The 18,379-nt window shown below is 60.0% G+C and overlaps 1 protein-coding gene across 7 annotated transcripts in view; it reads left to right on the top strand.

The window, feature by feature from the left end:
• DNM1 (dynamin 1) overlaps nt 1–18,148 on the top strand; it is a 41,672-nt gene extending 23,524 nt beyond the window's left edge. The window contains exons 11-22 of one of the 7 annotated variants that reach the window (XM_037495420.2): nt 253–339; nt 2,982–3,052; nt 3,238–3,289; nt 3,494–3,505; nt 5,673–5,786; nt 9,478–9,587; nt 10,289–10,400; nt 10,756–10,767; nt 11,139–11,309; nt 13,062–13,303; nt 13,638–13,853; nt 16,789–18,148. In XM_037495420.2, coding sequence (XP_037351317.1) covers nt 253–339; nt 2,982–3,052; nt 3,238–3,289; nt 3,494–3,505; nt 5,673–5,786; nt 9,478–9,587; nt 10,289–10,400; nt 10,756–10,767; nt 11,139–11,309; nt 13,062–13,303; nt 13,638–13,853; nt 16,789–16,858 — 1,269 coding nt within the window. In that variant the 3' untranslated portion in view covers nt 16,859–18,148. Of the gene's footprint in view, nt 1–252; nt 340–2,981; nt 3,053–3,237; nt 3,290–3,493; nt 3,506–5,672; nt 5,787–9,477; nt 9,588–10,288; nt 10,401–10,755; nt 10,768–11,138; nt 11,310–13,061; nt 13,304–13,637; nt 13,854–15,269; nt 15,272–15,865; nt 16,373–16,788 lie in introns of those variants that run through there. The other 6 variants (XM_037495430.2, XM_037495429.2, XM_037495428.1 and 3 more) reach the window with 6 other exon arrangements.
• Nucleotides 18,149–18,379: the final 231 nt, after the last annotated feature.

Raw genomic sequence — 18,379 nt, 5'->3', positions numbered from 1 at the left:
ATAGGCCAGTGTAGAGGGCCTAGAACCAGTAACACCCTTGAAGTGCCATTTGGAACCCACACTGGGGGGCAGGAGTGACCATGGCTCTGTGCCATAAGTTTCCTGGGACCCCAGGTCTCTCTTCCCCAGTCTCAGGCATTCTGTGTGTGCCTCCTACCCCAGGCCCCGGGATCCCTGGGCTCTGGTGGGGTTTGGGTGCTCCCTGCCTGTGCTCCCTGTGTACGTGGCTCTCTCCCCTGCTGCCCTTCCCAGCTCCAGCAGTACCCGCGGCTGCGAGAAGAGATGGAGCGCATCGTGACCACCCACATCCGGGAGCGCGAGGGGCGCACCAAGGAACAGGTGAGCCTCCAGCCTTGCCCTTCATCCTCCCTGGGCTCACTTCCTTGTCCCTGCTGTGTCTGCCTGTTTCGGTCTGACCTGTCCTCATGCGCTCGCTCGCTCGCTTGCTCTCCTTCTCTCTCACTCTCACTCTCATTTTTATTTCAGGAAAATATATATAACATAAAAGTTGCCATTTTATCATTTTTAAGTATATAATTCAGTGGTATTAAGCACATTCGAGTGGTTGTGCAACCATCACCACTAACCAACTCCAGAACTTTCTCATCTTCCCAAATGAAACTCCATATCCATGAAGCACCCCAGTCCCACCCCAGCCCCTGGTAGCCACCGTTCTGCTTTCTGTCTATGAATTTGACAGCTCGAGGCACCTCACATAAGTGGACTCACACGCCACTCATCCCTCTGTGACTCGCTTTTCCCCCACTTAGGGTCATGCCCTCAAGGTTCCTCCATGTTATAGTGTGGGGCAGAGTGTCCTTCCTGTTTTAAGGCGGAATAAGATTCCACTGACTATATATTTATCCGTTTCCGTTGTTCCCGTATCTTGGCTGTTGTGGACACTGCTTCTGTGAACGCGGTGTGCAAACATCTCTGTGACACTCTGCTCTCAGGGCTTAGGGTAGAGACCCAGACACGGAACCGCTGGGTGCAATGGTAATTCTCTGTCGGGTTTGTGTCAGTCGCGGTCCCGCCCCGGACCACTTCCCGTGCCCACTGTGTGGGTCTCAGCTTCTTGGCAGTCTGGCCTTCTAGTCATCGCTCTTTGGGCCTCTCTGCCTCTTGGCTGTTTCTCTGGGTCACTTTGTACCTCATCATCATCTCTTTCCTTCCACATAGGCGTTTATCTTTGTTCATTCCATCACAAACATGTTCATGAAATGGGCTGAGCGAGTTGAGCAGGACCCTGTGGCCCTCAGGGAGCTCGCAGCCGGGCCTCCATCCTTGTCATTTCTTTTTTTTTTTTTTTTAAAGATTTATTTATTTATTTAAACAAGCACTGGGTACAGTCAGAAGCACGGGAGAATGAGAGAATTCACCAGAGCCAGAGCGGGAGCAGAGCAGGCAGAATGATGAAGCACACTGCTGAGGGGAGCAGCGGGTGCAGCAGGAGAGGTCTGCGCGCCATGTGGGACCCTCGCCGGTGGCCGGGGATCGGACCAGCGCTGCAGAGGCTGCGGGCAGCTTTGCAGGCCAGCGCTCAACCGCTGCGTCACCAGGGGAGGCCCCGTCCTTGTCATTTCTTTTTTTTTAAAGATTATTTATTTATTTATTTATACAAGAACTGGGTACAGTCAGAAGCACAGGAGGGTGAGAGAACTCACCAGAGCCAGAGTGGGGAGCAGAGCAGGCAGAAGGACCGAAGTACACTGCTGAGGGGAGCAGCGGGCGGCAGGAGAGGTCTGCACGCCATGTGGGACCCTCCTCCGGTGGCCGGGGAGCAGCCGGGGATCGAACTGGTGCTGCAGAGGCTGCGGGCAGCTTCGCAACCCAGCACTCAACCGCTGCGCCACCAGGGAGGCCCCGTCCTTGTCATTTCTGACACCTCCTGTCTGGACTCACCTCTGGCTCCCTCTTGCCAGCCTCTGTCCTCACACGGAGGCTCCACCCCGGTGCTGTCCCCAATCACTTGCATTGTTGGCCTGTTTTTAACTCCTGACTGGCCTATTTTTAATGACAAAGGTGATGAGCACTCAGTGAAATGTTCAGTCAGGGTAGAGGGGAGGAAATGACAAGCAAGTGTCCCTGCACTTGCTGTGCTCCAGCCCCAGCCGCGCCACAAAGTCACATTAGTAACATTTTGGAGTATCCACTGCTGGGCATTTTTTCTAGACACACAGATTTCCAGATTACACCTTAATCTCCACCGTACCTTGAGTCAATGACACTTGTGTGGAACCTGAGGCTGGGTGGGGCAGGCCCTGGACGCAGGAAGTGGCAGGCCCAGGCTGAACCTTGCAGGTTGCTGGCACCTCCACTCAGCTATGGCTCCCATCCCTCATGGTCATCTGCAAAAGGCATCTTCCTCCAGAAATCTCCTTTTGCTCATATTTGGAGCATTGTTGCTTAGTGGCTGCTGTAATTCTGGTGCCGCTGGGCCTGCTGTGCTGCTACGCCATCTGCGCGTGCGTGTGTGTGTGTGTGTGTGTGTGTCGATATCCTCGCTGTCTTGTGAGTTCATGTGTGCAATGTCGCTCTGGCAGTGAGTGTGTACATTTTCGTGTTGCTAAATATCACCAAATTGCCCTCCAAGAAGGACATACTAATTTAAACTTCCACCAACAACATATGACAGCACCCACTTTCCATGCCGCTGCCCACTCTGGTCATTATTAAGCTTACTGTTAATTTGCCTGGTCAAAAAAAACGGCCTTACATTCCTGAGGGAGGGTGTTTTTTACAAGTCCCTATTGGTTACATGTTTTTCTTCTGTGAATTACCTACACAATTTGCATTTCTTATCTTCCACTTAGCGCTTGGGGGCGACTCCCTTTGTCAGGGATACTGCTGTGGATGGGTGGGCCACGGAGTTGTTTACAGCAGATTCTCTGTGCTGCAAGTGTGTTTCTCCCAGCTTGTCATGCGTTCTAAACCTGTGCGGTGTCCTTTCCACTTGCCTGCTGACGCGTGTGTCCCTGAAGGTCATGCTCCTCATCGACATCGAGCTGGCTTACATGAACACCAACCACGAGGACTTCATAGGCTTTGCCAAGTGAGTTCCCGGGACAGAAAAGGTGGCGCCCTGTGTGAGTGTGAGTGTGTGTGTGTGTGAGTGTGAGTGTGTCTGTGACCCACACCTCCTGGGTTGACCATCCGGTTGTGGCGCCCGCTGCGTAGCTGCAATGGAGCTGGGCCTCCTGAGAGGGGTCCCCAGAGTCTCTCCTGTCTCCCCATCAGTGCTCAGCAGAGAAGCAACCAGATGAGCAAGAAGAAGGCTTCAGGGAACCAGGTGAGTGAACCTCCTTGCCCCAGTCCGAGGGATGGAGGGTGCCGGATGGACGCCAAGCTCTGAGAGCCCCTCCCCTGAGGGGAAGGGTCCCACGGGGGCCAGGGAGCCTGTCAGCTACCAGCCACAAGCCTCCCACTCTGCCTCAGTAACCCTCTCTCCTCTCTCCCGATGCTTCTCGTGGTTGCTATGGTTACCTCTTTGCAGGATGAGATTCTGGTGAGTACCAGGACCGGGGCTCTTGGCTTGTGTAGTGAGGGGGAGGTGGGGGCCCATTTGTCATGGGGGTGTGCAGGGGGCAAGAGGGCACCCTTTGGCTTGAGCTGCTTGCACACACCCGCACGTAGGTATCTGCACACACTCTCAAGCCAGAGGTGAACCTAGCCACACACACAGCCCCCTCAACCTGAAAATCAGTGCGCATGAGCTAAGCATCTCCTTCAGGCAGAGGTAACTGTGTGGGCTGGGGTGGGTGAAATGTCCACCAGGGGCCTGGCACTGAGTAGGGACCCCTTAAATTTCTGTTGGATGGATGGATGGATGGATGGTTGGATGGATGGATGGACATGTTTACAAGCTGACAGTCATCTGTACCAGAGTTGAGTAAAGCGTGAATGAGATGCCAAGGAACCAGTGTTCTGTCTCCACCTGCTCTGTCCTCAGATCACTGCTGAGACACCACTCACCAGGAGCCCTTTCTCAACCCCACTTGTACACACAAGCCGTAGAGTCCTGAGCTTTCCCAGAGGCCGTGGTCTCTGTAATGATCTAGGTGTTTGAGTGATTACTGACTTCATATGTTTCCCTCCCCAACCCCATGAGGGAAAGTGCTGAGTTATTTTGTTCATCAGTAAATTCTCAGCCCCCAGCCCATGCCTGGCACATAGTAGGTGCTCAATAAAGTAAAGGACTTAATGAATGATATCCTTGGCGATATATCCCTGCAGGTAGGGCCCTGGCAGAGTGGGAGTTGGGGGAATGGAAGTCCCCAGTGCCCAGGGGGCCTGGAGAGGGGTTGGGTAAGTAGGGAGGAGGGCAGAGGGGTGACTGAGAGAAGACAAAGGCTGCAAGTCAGGTCAGGGGCCAGGTGAGCTCCGGTGGTCGGGTCTTGGGACATGGAATGCAGGGGAGGTTTGGCCTTAATTCCAAAGACAGCAACAAGACTCCTCCCCGGCCCGGACAGGGTGGGAGAGTGAGCACGGGGCACCTGGCTTTGGGTCTCGCAGCCTCTCAGCTCCCGATCTGCTGTGTGGACACCTCGGTTCTCCAAAAAGTCCTCAGGGAAGCCAGAGGGAGGCTGCAGGGGGGCTTTGGTGACTCAGAAGCAGACCTGGCCCCAGAGGACTTTCCCACCAGCCCCAGACTCCATGGGTCTTCCTTGGATGCTCAGAGAAGCTGATGAGTTCCCGGCCAGGGCGGGGGGAGCAAAGGCAACCCCTCGTCCTCTCAGTCCCGGCGCTCTGGGCAATGACCCTGCCCGTGGAGTCCAACCCAAGGGGGCCTGGCTATGCAAAGGCTCAGGGTGTTGCTGAGCAACTGTATTCTGGAAAAGAGGCCTTTGCCCATTGCTCGGGCTTCTCCAGGAAGAAGGGCCATGGGTATTTCATGCTCAACCCCCTTCCCTCCCCCACCCCACCACTCCACCACTGTCCAGGGCCACGTGCTTTAGAAGCCTGCTCTCAGCCTTAATGAGCTTGCGAAGGTGTATTGATGGCTTACTGTCCACCAGCACGCAGCAGGGTGTGGGGTGGACACGTGAGCAAGAGGTCACCAGGCAGCAGAGGGCCTGAGTGGACAGGTAGTCACACACCCTCCAGGGTCACTGGAAATCCCAGTCACCAGAGGTGAAAAAAGATGCTAACAAGGGTTGTCACTTACAATGGGACCAGGGAAGGCCTGAGGATGTGGCTTCCGCTGGCACGAGGGTGAGGGGGACCCATCAGCACGGGAAGGAAGTGCTTTCTAGGCAGGGACAGCGGCGTGAGCAGCGGCTCTGCGGTCAGAAACAAGTCTTAGAATAAAACTGGATCTGAAGCGGAAAGGACATTCCGGGTTGTCTCACCCAGTCGGCCGCCTGAGCTCTGCTGGCACAGTGTTCAGTGGTGTGGAGCTACCCCTGCTGAGGTCGCCAGTGCCCTCCTCAGGTGGCTTGTGACAGCCAGAGGCACCTTGTCCTGAGCCCACCTCTGCCTTTCTGTCTTCACTTTGTTCGCGGTTCCCTCGAGGTTCAAACCAGGGCAGGTCTGGCCCCTCCGTCCCCTGACGGGCCAGGCCTCCGAGAGTGGGTGGGGAGGGGGCTGGACCTTGGCGTGCCTCTCTGCCTGCCCCGTCCTCTGCAGAGAAGCCTGGCCCCTGCCTGCTGACCTCCCGCCCCCTCACCCTCCAGGTCATCCGCAAAGGCTGGCTGACCATCAACAACATTGGCATCATGAAGGGGGGCTCCAAGGAGTACTGGTTTGTGCTGACTGCTGAGAATCTGTCCTGGTACAAGGATGACGAGGTGAGTGAGGGCCGCTGGTCATTAAGGGGCCCCCCATGGCCTGGGAGTGCACCAGACCTCCCAGCAGGGCTTTAAAGAAATTCTGTCAAAGACCCTTGGGCGGAGGTGGGATGCAAGGATCTGGGGTGCATCCAGGCTGGAAGGGATGGTCGCTTGGCAGGACAGGGGAGTTTGGGACCAAGCACCCTGGAGAGGGTGGCCAGGGTGCTGGGTGGCCCTCCCTGACCCCACCAGTCCTGCAGCCTTCCTGTTTTCCTGCTCCAGGGCGTGCCGCCTCCTCCATGGCCCCCACAGGCCCATGACACACACGAGTACAGCTGCCAGACACCCTGTTAACCCCTGCACCCCAGTCCTCCAGACCCCCACAGTCCAAAGGAGAGGGCCAGGGTGCCTCCAGGCTGGGGGGCAAAGAGTGACAGGTCCTACAGAGGCACCACTGAAATCCCTGCCTGCCCACTGGGGCGCACAGAACCCTGCAGCCACCCCCTCCTCTGCTGCTGGTCTCCTTTAAGAATGAGTCTATTTGGCTTCCACATCTGGATTCCAGAGGTGACCAGAGAGAACAGAGGGCTGGGGGGGTGGGGGCTCCTGGTAATGAACTCCAGCTGGCCAGGGAGTGGGGGAAGGGACTCTCTTCTTTCCGAGGGGGCTGTTGGACAATAGGGCACCCTCAACAGGGGAGCAGGGCTTGGAGGGGGCCTCTGATTTTGATCTTTGAGACCCCTCCTTGATCCCTGTCCCCTCCAAGTCCCTGCGCGCAGGGCCCCCTCCTCCCCTCCCTGGGCGGGGCCCACTGCCGTCACTGGCGGGGGCGCCAAGCCATCTGGACCTCATTACCCCAACCCTGGCCTCTCCCTGAGCTGGGGGGCCCCTGGAAGGATGGCGTGCGAGGTGGCTTGGTCTGGGTGGGGGTGTCACTTCCTGCTTTGTTGCTCAGGCTGGGTCCCCAAATGCCCGCATGGGCTGAGGGTCCTATGTTGGGGCTCCTTACAGGAGTGGGGACAGGAGTGTGCCCTGGAGCTGAGGGCCTGATACTGACTACACTGGGGACATGGGAGTGTCTCTGAGAGGGGTCCCCTGTCCTTGTACCTGTGGGGGGGGTCTCTGGTGGAGTTTCGTGCATACGTTGGCGTCTCTTGGTGGGGGTGGGGTGGGAGGCTTTCGTAGGAGAGTGTCTGGTGTGTGAGCATCTAGGTGTGTTTGGAATCCGGCCTCCACGTGCACTGGGAGCAGGCTGCGTGTGCCTGAGGTGTGACTTGGGTGCGTGTGCCCGTGGGGGGCATGTAAATGTGGGGGGAGTGGGCTTGAGGAGGGAGGGGTGCACGTGGGATGTCTGAGAATGTGTGTGTATTTGGAATGTGAGGTGGGAGAGGGCTGGGTTTCCAGTGTGCGTGTGTGTGCGCGCGTGTGTGCACGCGCGTGTGTGCACATGTATGCTCACATTTAAAATGTGCGTGTATGGGGGGCATGGATGTGAGGTTTCAAGCTTGCATGTGGGAATGTGTGTGCCTGAGTTGTGGGTGCCAAGGCTGTCCCCTCCCTGATTCCCCGCCTGACTCTTGAGAAGGCGAGGGGTTGGCCTGAGGCTTGTGCAAGCTTTGGGAGCTAATGGTCCCCAAACAAAGGCCTCAATCAAATATGAGGTGAGATTGTGTGTGTGTTGGATGTGAGCGAGTTTTTGCACTAGGACTGTTGGGGACATGGAGGTGGCCCTGGTTGGGGGGAGGCTGACCTGTTCCCCTTCCACCCAACTGCCAACCCTCTGGTCTTGGCACGAGGGCGGCCCCGTGGGCAGACAGGCAGATACCCACATCCCCAGTCCTTATTGGCGCCCCCCATCTTGTCAGTGCCTCTGCCACCCATCAGCAGCCTCCCCCACCCCATCCCACAGCAGGTTGGCACCCCCACCCGCTGCGCCTCCTCCCGACCCACCCAGTGCCCCTCACCCCCACCCCGGCCCTGGCTCCAGGCCCCGGTTCGGGGACGGCGGGCAGGGTCGTCCGTCTCTCCAGCGGCGCCGAGGGTCTAACCCAGCCCAGCCTAACCAATGTGCAGACTACTGTACAATTTGGGAGTCCTGAACAGATAGTCTAAACACTGGGTAGACGGAGTGGAGGTGTCCTCTGCTCCATCCGGGCGGCAGTGTCTGTCCATCGGGCGGGAGCTTCAGCCCCATCTCCTGGAGATCCAAAGCCCCCCAGCCCCAGGCCCAGTGTCCCCTCAGCCCCAGCCCGGACAGCCCGCGGTCCCCTCTGTGCTCCCGACTCCCCTTCTGCCTCTTTGACGTGGCAGGGGTGAGCAGGAGCTGTGGCTGGGGAGGAGGGGCCTGGGGAGGGGGCAGGCCGGCAGGAAGGGAGGGGTGGCGAGAGGAGGCCGCTCCTACCTAGTGTCCAACCCCAAAGCGCGGGCGGGTGGTGGCGGGGCCTCCCTCGAACGGTTCCAGATGTTCTTTGGCCGTATGTACGACTTCCTCTTCTCCTCCCCCGCCACCCTCTGGGGCTCCCGGCCACCCGCCTGGCATAAAGAGGGCTTTATGTGGCTGGATGGGCCAGGCGGGTGCTGGGGGCAGAAAAAAGTGGGCAGGATGATGCCAAGACTGGGAGGCAGGGTCCCCCTTTAGCCAACCCCTACCTGAGATCCTGGACGAGACTCACGCCCAAGCCCTGAGCGCCTGAGACCCACACAGACCCCCCGGCCGCGCGGGTCCTGTGGGGTTGGGTGGGGAAGCAGGGAACAGCAGCCCAGCCCTCCGCTCCTCCCAGAGCCCCCTCCTGGGGGGCTGCAGATCCCTTGGACACGGCGGCCGGCAGACACGCCGGCCCACACCACACACACTCGGGGGCGCGTGGGCCAAGCACCCACCCGCGTGCCCGGAGTCGCATAGCCCCCGCAGGCCACACCACCTGTGCGCAGGAGGACACGTGTCCCTGTGTGTGCGCCCCACGCCCCTGCGGGCACGCGAACTTTACAGTCGCCACCCGCATCTACAGAAGTGCGTGCACCCTCACTGGCACACCAGCTTGCTCACACACACACACACAGAGCCAGGCGCCTCCCAGACACACACTTGTACACACACACGCCTGTGTGACACCGACATCCGGCGTGCATGCGCCCGGGGTGGGATGCGTGCTCGGGCAGACACACCGCCACACACAGGTTGCACACGCACACTCACCATCTCCAGGCTTGTGCCGCGCGCCTGATTGCTAACATATGGGGGGCTGGGGGCTGGGGAGAGTGGCTGAGCCAGCCCTTTGAAGCCGCCAGGGCCAGCGGCCCCCCTTCGCTGTCTCTCAGTCAGGAAATGAAGTCAGAGGCTTATCCAAAGCAGGCCCGACGGCCAGGCCAGGGGCAAGAGAGGCTGGAGCAAGGGGTCCCTGTATGGGGCGGGCCTGGCCTGCTGCCAGCACCTGCTGGGGCGAGATGCGGAAGGCACCCTCGGCCTGGCCACCCTGGACTCTTGAGCCCTGGCACAAAGGCAGAGCCGGTGGGCAGGGCCTGACGCCAGGGAGCACCAGGTGCCCACAGCCCGGGCTCTGAGACCCGGCTCTCGACAGACAGCACCTGTGCAGGGCCTGGGGCAGGTGCCCACAGCCTGGCCTCCCACCTCACCGACACAGGGCCCTCGTGAAGGGTGAGGCAGGGCAGAGAGCGGCGCCCGCCTGACCCACGCCCCCTTCGCCCACAGGAGAAGGAGAAGAAGTACATGCTGTCGGTGGACAACCTGAAGCTGAGGGACGTGGAGAAGGGCTTCATGTCCAGCAAGCACATCTTCGCCCTCTTTAACACGGAGCAGAGGTGCCTGCCGCGCCCCCACGCAGTAGAAACCTGGCGCAGAGGCCTAGAAAGGAGGGGCCCGCCCGTGTCCCAAGCAAGGCGGATATTGAGTTTCTGCCCCGCTAGACCTCGGGTCAGAACCCCCTCCCGCCCTCCTCTGGCCCTCTCCTCCTCCATCCCGCTGCCCTCCCTCCCTCTCTTTCTCCCACCCTCTCTTCCTCCCTCCCTCTCTCTCCCCCCACCTTCCAGCCACTTGTGTGGTGCTGGGTGAGGCACTCGGCCAGGCCCTGGGGCGCAGGAGAGCCTCAGTGGGGTCTGTCCCCTGCTTCTGCTGCTCAGCGCCCTGGGGTGGGGCCATGGCAGCCTCTCGCCTCCACCCCGGGGCTGACGCTGGTGGGCTTGGTCCTACAGCGACATTCAGGGGCATCCCCAGAGAGCCAGCGTGGGGGTCTGAGGGTGGGAGTCTGAGGGTGACCTGCGGAAGCCCCTTGAACGAGGACTCAGCCCCTTTCTAATGGAGCATTTACTGCTCATTTCACTGAATCCTCACCGCGACCCGGGGAGGCAGCACTTAGCCCATCTTCCAGATGAGGAAACTGAGGCCTGGAGAGAGGAAGGGACTACTTGCTGAGGGCCAGCCCACCGGGGGGTGAGAAAGCCAGGATTGTCCCCCAAACCCCTGCCTTCACCCTGTCCCCCTCCACCGCCGGCCCATCTCGCAGGAACGTCTACAAGGATTATCGGCAGCTGGAGCTGGCCTGTGAGACCCAGGAGGAGGTGGACAGCTGGAAGGCCTCCTTTCTGAGGGCCGGAGTGTACCCTGAGCGTGTTGGGGTGAGTGGCAGGGCAGGGAGGGGAGGGGGCCCTGTTTCTAAGCCCTGACCGGCCCCCTCCCTGCCCCTGGGGTGGCCTCGGAGTGAAACCTTCTCCATCTTCTCCGATGGCAGTTTGTTTTGTGTCCCCCTCTCTGCCACAGATGGCATCTCCCGCACTCCCTTCACCTGCTGCTGTTTTCTTGGGACTGCCTTCTCATCCTCGCTCCCCTCTTTCACAATGGCCATGGCTCAAGTTGGGGCCCTGGCTTCATTCAGTCTCTCCCCTTTTCCCCTCTCTGTGTGTCTGCTTCGGCTGTGCTCCCTGGTGGCAAAGCTGACGTGGCGACCTCTGTGGCTTTGGTGTGGCCCCCCAGGACAAGGAGAAAGTGAGTGTACCCCCCCTCACCTCCCTGCAGGCGTCTCCAGCCTGGCCCAACTCTGGCCAGGTCCCCAGAATCAGGAAAGGACCTTGAAGGTGTCCTTTCCTAGCTTGTGGACCAAGAAACTGAAATTGTAGCGTGGGAGTAAGAGTTGAGCTAGGGATGAACTAGCGGAGTCTGCTGTCCCGGGAGATGCGGGGGGGGGGGGGGGTTGCTGAGCCAGAGGGTGGGGGAGCGGAATGTCTGTGTCCAGGCCAGCTGCTGCTTTCTGTGCCTCTGTGTTCCAGGCACCCTTGGAGGGGCTGAGACCCCAGGGATACCTCCTGGAGCCTGGCTGCATTAGCCCAGCCACTCTGCTGTCCTCTTCCCCATGGCAGGCCAGCGAGACCGAGGAGAATGGCTCCGACAGCTTCATGCACTCCATGGACCCACAGCTGGAGCGGCAGGTGGAGACCATCCGGAACCTGGTGGACTCGTACATGGCCATTGTCAACAAGACCGTGCGGGACCTCATGCCTAAGACCATCATGCACCTCATGATCAACAATGTGAGTGCCCCGCTTCGTGGGGGCAGGTGCTCCCCAGGGGCCAGGCAGGCAGGCTACCAGGTTGGCCCCGGGGAGGCCAGCCCCGTGGGTTGTCCAATAGAAACGCAGTGAGATGTGAGCTTCCTATATTACCTTACATTTTCTAGTAGTCCTGTTAGGAGAAGTAAAATAGCAACACAATTAATTTGAGTAATCATTTTTATTTAAATCAAAAAATCATCTTTTCAATATGTAATTAATCTAAAAATCATTCACAAGATAGCCTTTAAATTTTTTTTCCAGTTCAGATACATCCTTTTCATTGAAAATACTTCATCTGCATTTAGATTTCAGGAAGTTTATAGTTGATAAAGGAGAGTCACATCCCCAAGTTGTTCCAAACATGCTTACATGTTTTCCAGAAGGGGCCAGGAATCCATCTTTTAAAGAGAAGATGTTTTGGGGTACACACCCCAGAGAACCACTACAGCCCATGGCTTAGTGCCAAAGCCAGGCCCCTGGGGAATTAGAATGGGGTGTGACTCCTGACTTTGCACAAATTCTCTGTGTGATGTTGCAGAAAGGAACTGCTCTCTCTGAGCCTCTGCTTCCTTATATGGCTAAGACTAGAGTTGAGGACTAAATGAGTAAAAAGCGCACAGAAACACAGTGCCTGGCATGTGGCAGGTGCTGGGCATATATCTGAATTTGAATAAGGAATAAATGACAGAGTCAGTGGCAGACAAAACCTTGGCATCTCTCCATAAATGTACAAGTTTGGACCAGGTAATACCTGAGGATTTTCAGGAGAACACGAACGCACCCCTGCCCCAGACTCACTTTCATTCAGTCCACAAGCTCATCTTTTTTTTTTTTTTAAAGATTATTTATGCGTACAAGAACTAGGGTACAGGCCAGAGGTGTGGAGTTCACCAGAGACAGAGTGGGGAACAGAACAGGTGAACTGACTGAAATACACGGCTGAGGGGAGCAGCAGGTGAGACAGGAGATCTGCTGAGCCATGTGGGTAGCTCCCTGGCGGGCCAGGGATTGTGCTTAACCCCTTGCACCATCAGGGAGGACACCACAAGCTCCTCTTGAGGACTCTGAACACTTGAAATAGTCATCTTCCTTGTTTTGCTGCAACATAGTGTGTAAGGCCATGGAAAGGCTATAACTACCTCATTTTACATCTGAGGAAACTGAGGCTTGGAGAGCAGATGTCCTGACTGTCGGATAGACCATGAATGCCCCTCTCCCCAGATCTATGACCCTGAGCATTTCCTCTCTGGACCTCAGTGTTCACACATGAGAAAATGGCAAGAGTGGGCCTCCCTGGTGGCGCAAGGGGTTAAGCACCACACTATGAAGCAATCCGCAGCCTCTGCAGCACGAGTCCCATCCGGTCCCATCCCCGGCGGCCAGGCAGAGACCCACATGGCGCAGCAGACCTCTCCTGTCTCTCCCGCTGCTCCCCTCAGCAGCGTATTTCAGCCAATCTGTCTGTTCTGTTCCTCGCTCTGTCTCTGGTGGATCCTCTCACCCCCCGCATCTCTGGCCTGTACCCCAGCTCCTGTATGCATCAATAAATAAATATTTTTTTAAAAAATGGCAAGAGGGAACGGGGGGGGGGGCGCGGGTAGGATCTCCGCGTTTAGGGGCCGGTGGACGCCGATCCCCAGGCTCCCGGGCCAGGGCGCTGCCCGAGCAGGGCGGGGCGGCCGGACAGAGCCAGCAGGCGTCAGGCCCCAGCCCCGCCTCGCCCGCCCGCAGACGAAGGAGTTCATCTTCTCGGAGCTGCTGGCCAACCTCTACTCGTGCGGGGACCAGAACACGCTGATGGAGGAGTCGGCCGAGCAGGCGCAGCGGCGCGACGAGATGCTGCGCATGTACCACGCCCTGAAGGAGGCGCTCAGCATCATCGGGGACATCAACACGACCACCGTCAGCACGCCCATGCCCCCGCCCGTGGACGACTCCTGGCTGCAGGTGCAGAGCGTACCGGCCGGACGCAGGTACCAGGGCCGGCCCCCACGGCCCCGAAGCCCCCCAGCCCGGGGCCCGCGGGAGGAGGGCCAGGGCCGGGGCCGGGCAGTGGCGCGCCCGCGTCGCCGGGGCGGCTCCCACCTGGAGCGCGGGGCGGGGCCTAGCGCGGGGCGGGGCTTCGCGGGGCGGGGCTTGCCGTGGAGCTGGCTGCGGGCGGGGCGGGGCGAGGCGGCCGCGCGGCCCGCACCTGGGCCGGGGCTTGCGTGCATGGGCGTGGCCGCACCTGGCTGGGGGCGGGGCCGCGGGCGGAAGCGGAGCCGCTCATCCCTCGCCGCCCGGTTTTCCGCTCTCTGTCGTCCGCAGGTCGCCCACGTCCAGCCCCACGCCGCAGCGCCGAGCCCCCGCCGTGCCCCCAGCCCGGCCCGGCTCGCGGGGCCCTGCTCCTGGGCCTCCGCCTGCTGGGTCCGCCCTGGGGGGGGCGCCCCCCGTGCCCTCCAGGCCGGGGGCTTCCCCTGACCCCTTCGGCCCTCCCCCCCAGGTGCCCTCGCGCCCCAACCGCGCCCCGCCCGGGGTCCCCAGGTGAGTAGGGGCTGAGAGCGGCGGGAGAGGCCGCCAGGCGGGGGTGTCCGGGAGGGAGGGGGGCCGGAATCTGGAACATTGGCCCCGGCGCCGCCGCCTCTCCAGCCGAGGCCCGAGGCCCACGGGTGCCGGAGCCCCTGGAGGTGGGGCCGAGGCCCGGCGGAGCCTGCCCGCCAGGGAGCGCTGAGTCCCGGAGGTGGTCCTTTCTGGGAAGGGGGCCGTGGGGCTCATCCCACCCGCCCCCTTCTCTCCAGCACTTGCATGGCGCTTCCCTCCTCCTCCACTCTTCGCTGCCTCCCACATCGCATTTCTCCGACTTCCCCTTTCTCATTCTCCTTCTCTCTCCCAGCTGGTGACCCTCCCTCAGGTCTGAGGGTCTGAACCCAGATCCTCTCCAGATTGTACACTCAGGGCCACCCTGTCGCCCCCACTTCCCAGTCCTGACTCTACAGCTGTCCCCTGGGGTGTCCGGCCTCCAGCCCAGAGAAACAGAGGCCAAGCTGTGACTGTGTGGCCAGCAAGGTGTGCAGTGTGACAGTGTGTGTGGGCGTGCACACGGGTGTGAGTGTAAGTGTGGCACCCAGGCATGGTGTAGGATGTGGAGCAGCTGTGAAAGGAGTCACAGCTGTGGGGTTCTGACCACGTTCTTCCTTCCCGCGGCCTCTGTCCAAACCTGGCCTGGACCCACACGGTCGGTGTCGAAGCAAGAATGGGAAACAGGATTCTCCTCCACCCTTGGCTTTGCCTTCTTGATCTGTGACGCTCCTTCAAGAACACTGCCTCTGATCTAACTCAAGACTAATAGGTTCATGATTCCAGATGGCTGGAGGGTAGAGCCACCCGCCCCCCAAAAAACCAACAAAACAAGAGAGTTGGGGTTTGTTCTGTGGTGACCTGGTCACCTAAGCAGATGGGGTAAAGTAGACAGCATGGTATTGGTCAAGAGCACTGGCCTAGCATCTAGAGCTTCTGGTTCACCTTGGCCTTAGGACAAGTCACTCTCCCTTCCAGAGCCTCAGTTTCCCTTTGACCAAATGATAACATTCTGCCTTTCTCCCAGGTCTGGGGTCTTGACCAAGGGAGGCAGTGGTGACAGGGAGGCCTCATTGACGGCCAAGGTGGCTATCGGAGCTCTTGCCTAGCTTCCAGCATGAGTCCAGGTTCTTAAGGGTATTTGACATGTCCAGGTCTGTGCTGAGGTGTGAATACGGGCACTGGGGGCTTGGTAGCTGCCTGAACTCCGGTCCTGCTGACACGTGGGAGACACTTGGCATATCACAGCCCTGCCTCTGGGAAGAGGCAGCCTGGGGGTGCTTCAGGGCAGCTGGTTTTGGTGAGGCTGATGGAGATCTCGGGGGCTGATGGAGATTAGGCTCAGGTGGTGAGGCATCCGGCGCGCGCTTGGGATGGGCACAGCAGTGAGGGCAGCGCGGGATGCATTGAGAAGAGCCACTGGCTGGAGCAGCGTGCAGATAGAATGAGGAAGAATAAGAAGAGGTTGCCCTGGGTAGAGGGTGGGGCGGATTGGAGAAACTTCAAAGTCTTCAGAAGAGTCTGACTTGTTCAGACCCACTGCCTCGGGCAGCAGGGAGCCACGGAGGCTCTTGGGCAGAAAGATATGACAGCTGGACCTTAGAAGGCAAGACCTGCCCCTTCTGGAGCTGTGCAGGTGGCCCTCTGAGCGAGCCAGGCACAAGTGTGCGGGGAGCTGGTGCAACGCCTCACGTGTGTGGGCGAGCTTCTGTGTTGTGACTCAGCCCCGCGTGTGCTTCCGTGTGCCGAGTGGCTGCATGCCCCAGATCCGTGCTGCACGTGCCGGCCAGCCAGGGCGCTGGCGGGGGTGGGGAGATGTATGCGTGTTTGTGGGCATGTGTGTCAGCGTGTGCATGCGGGGCCGAGGGGCCTCACAGCATGTGTGTGCACGCCCGGCGTGTGCGTGTGCGTGCCCCCACCCCCAGGCCTGCCCCGTCCGTGCGTGTGAACTGCCATGTTGATTTCGTGCTGTCTTTCAGAATCACTATCAGTGACCCCTGAGGAGTGTCAGCCACGGTAGGTACACGCCTCTCCACCTGCTGCATGAATGGTGTGTCTGCCCCTTGCTGCACCAGCTCCACACTGGGGGGCACACCGGGACCTCAGAGCCAGGATCCCCTCCCTCTCCCTTCTGCAGCTCCATACTTATTCTGTCCTCTCTGTCCTCGCTGCCAGCTGGCTCTCTCACCTCCCTTCTCGGGGAGCCTCGGGACTCAGTGCCGCCGCCCAGTACCTCCATGGCTGAGCCTGGAGAGCCCTTGGGACAGGCTCCGTGCCCAAGCTGGCAGACATGGGTGCGCTCTGGAGCTGTCAGAGGGCAGAGGGTTTCTGGTTTGTGGTGTAGGGGCAAGGAGCTCGGAGGGGGTTGTGTGGGGGCTGGACTCAAGCTGCCAAAGGCCTTGGAAATTCATCCTGGGGGTACTGCTGGGGCAGGGCAGCCACCTTGGGAGCTTTGGAACCAGGTCCACCACAGGGCAGAGGAGGTCAGAACCCTCCTCCTTATGGTGGCACCTGAGTAGGCTTCGGGGGCCCTCGGTTGTCTGATGGCTTTGGAAAGCCTGAGGGTCTGAGCCACACCCTCAGCCCGGAGCCACCTGCAACCAGGCAGGTGACAGAGCGCCTTGCCCTCCACGGCCGGTGTGGCTGTGCCCGCCAGCGCAGGGCCAAGGCAGCCCCGGTGCCCCAGGGGAAGATATGTATCCCGCCGGCAGGCCCGTGGACCTGGGCCTGTTGCTCCTTAGGGTCACCTCCCCTTTTCAGCCAGGGGACCTCAGTGTCTGCTGACCCGGGCAGGTCGGCTTCTCTGAGTTCTGCCCCAGCTGGGCAGTAAAACTCGCCCCACAGACCTGCCTGCCCCCGCACCCCTGACACTGACACTTGCTCTTCTGCTTTTCCCCAGCAGGAAGGGCCCAGCCTCACCTACACGACCTGCGGTCCCCCGGCCAGCCGAGGCTCCCCTCTTAGACTTATAAGCCTGTGGCCACTGGCATCTGGCTTCCTGCCCTCCCTGCCTCCCCAGGGTCCGTACAGAGGACTCCCGGGCTTTCTGCCCACCCCAGGGGGCCCCCAGTGCTCCCTCCAGCCATCCTCTCAGCTCTGCCCTCCCGGTGCAAACAGTGTTCTTCCGCCTGTCATTCGCCATCAGAAATGGTGGTGTCGCGTGGGGCCCACAGCCCTCTACCCCCGAGGCTAAGGGTGGCCCTGGGCCAGCGGGTTGAAAGACAGGAGACCAGAGGAGGGAAGCCGGAGGGGGCCGATCACATGTCTGGAGCGCGGGTGCACTGTCTGGTGTGTGTGAGAGGCCAGCGAGCGTGCAGGGAGAGGGCTCCAGCTCCTGCTCCTCCATCCCCCCTCCCTTTCCCCCCTCTCCTCTCATCCAGAACCCCTGCCCACACCCTCCCCTGCGTCGTCTCCCCTCCCCACCTCCAGGCTGCAGCCCAGGCTGCACTTGCCTTACCAGCTCTCCCCCCTTATCTCTCCCGTTTTCTCTCTGCTTTGTCTCCAACTGCCAGCCGATCGGGTCAGGCAAGTCCATCCCGTCCTGAGAGCCCCAGGCCCCCCTTCGACCTCTAACCAGACCCCTCCTCTTCCTCGGACATCTCTCTTCCCAAGCCTGCCTGGATGGCTGTTCTGTGACAGTGGCTCCCCAGCCCCCGAGCCTCCCCCTTCATCTGTGACTTTAGTCTGTTGTAGTGGTGAGCTGACACATCCAGGCGTGACCTCGGTGACACTTGTGCCCCCTCTGTGGTATTGCTCCTGCCCTGTTCTATAAATATCTATAAATATGCGCGTGCACACACACGCGCGCGCGCGCTCGGGGCGCATCTCTGGTGTTGGGAACCGCCGTGCTGTCCCTCAGGAGTCTTGTGGCCCAACTACAAGCAAATGCTGTCACCCCCGCCGACACGTGCCACCTCCAACGAGCCTCCCTGCCATTCCCGGCCTGTGGACAGTCAGCCCCCTCTGCCACCTTCCTGCCCCTTCCCCCGAGCATGGGGGTGCTGTACCGGCAGCTGTGTGGTTCTGGCCGCTACCAGTCTTGCTGTCTCTTGGCTGAGAATAAAACCCATTTCTGAACAATGGGGAACAACGAGGTGTGTGCTGGCTGTGTTCCGTGGAGTTCAGGGGGAAGGGAAGGTTTAAGCACGGGGTGGGGTGCAGATTTGCCTGGGAGGCCCCAGTCTTTCCCAGGCTGCCCTGGAAAGCACCTGGACATTAGCTGGTCTTCATCTGAACCCTGCTGTGGCCACCAGGGGGTGGCGTGCCAGCCTGGAGGAGGTGCGGGGCCTGGGTGGGAGCCCCAGAGGAACAGGGTGAATAGAAATGCCTAGGCTGGAAGCCAGTACTCTGGGGTGCTATCACCCTGCTTTCCTTCCATGGAATTAGACAAGGTTTCCCTGTCTTGGTCATCCAAGCAGGACCCTGGCCCTCCTGGGGTGGCACATAGCCAACAGGCCCAACAGGTCGGAGAGCTGAGTGGGGTTGGACATGCT

This window comes from Talpa occidentalis, unplaced genomic scaffold, assembly GCF_014898055.3.
Source record: "Talpa occidentalis isolate TD23 unplaced genomic scaffold, MPIMG_talOcc4v2.1 talOcc4.7, whole genome shotgun sequence".
Classification (NCBI taxonomy): domain Eukaryota; kingdom Metazoa; phylum Chordata; class Mammalia; order Eulipotyphla; family Talpidae; genus Talpa; species Talpa occidentalis.
This window is presented reverse-complemented; position numbering and strand designations above follow the sequence as displayed.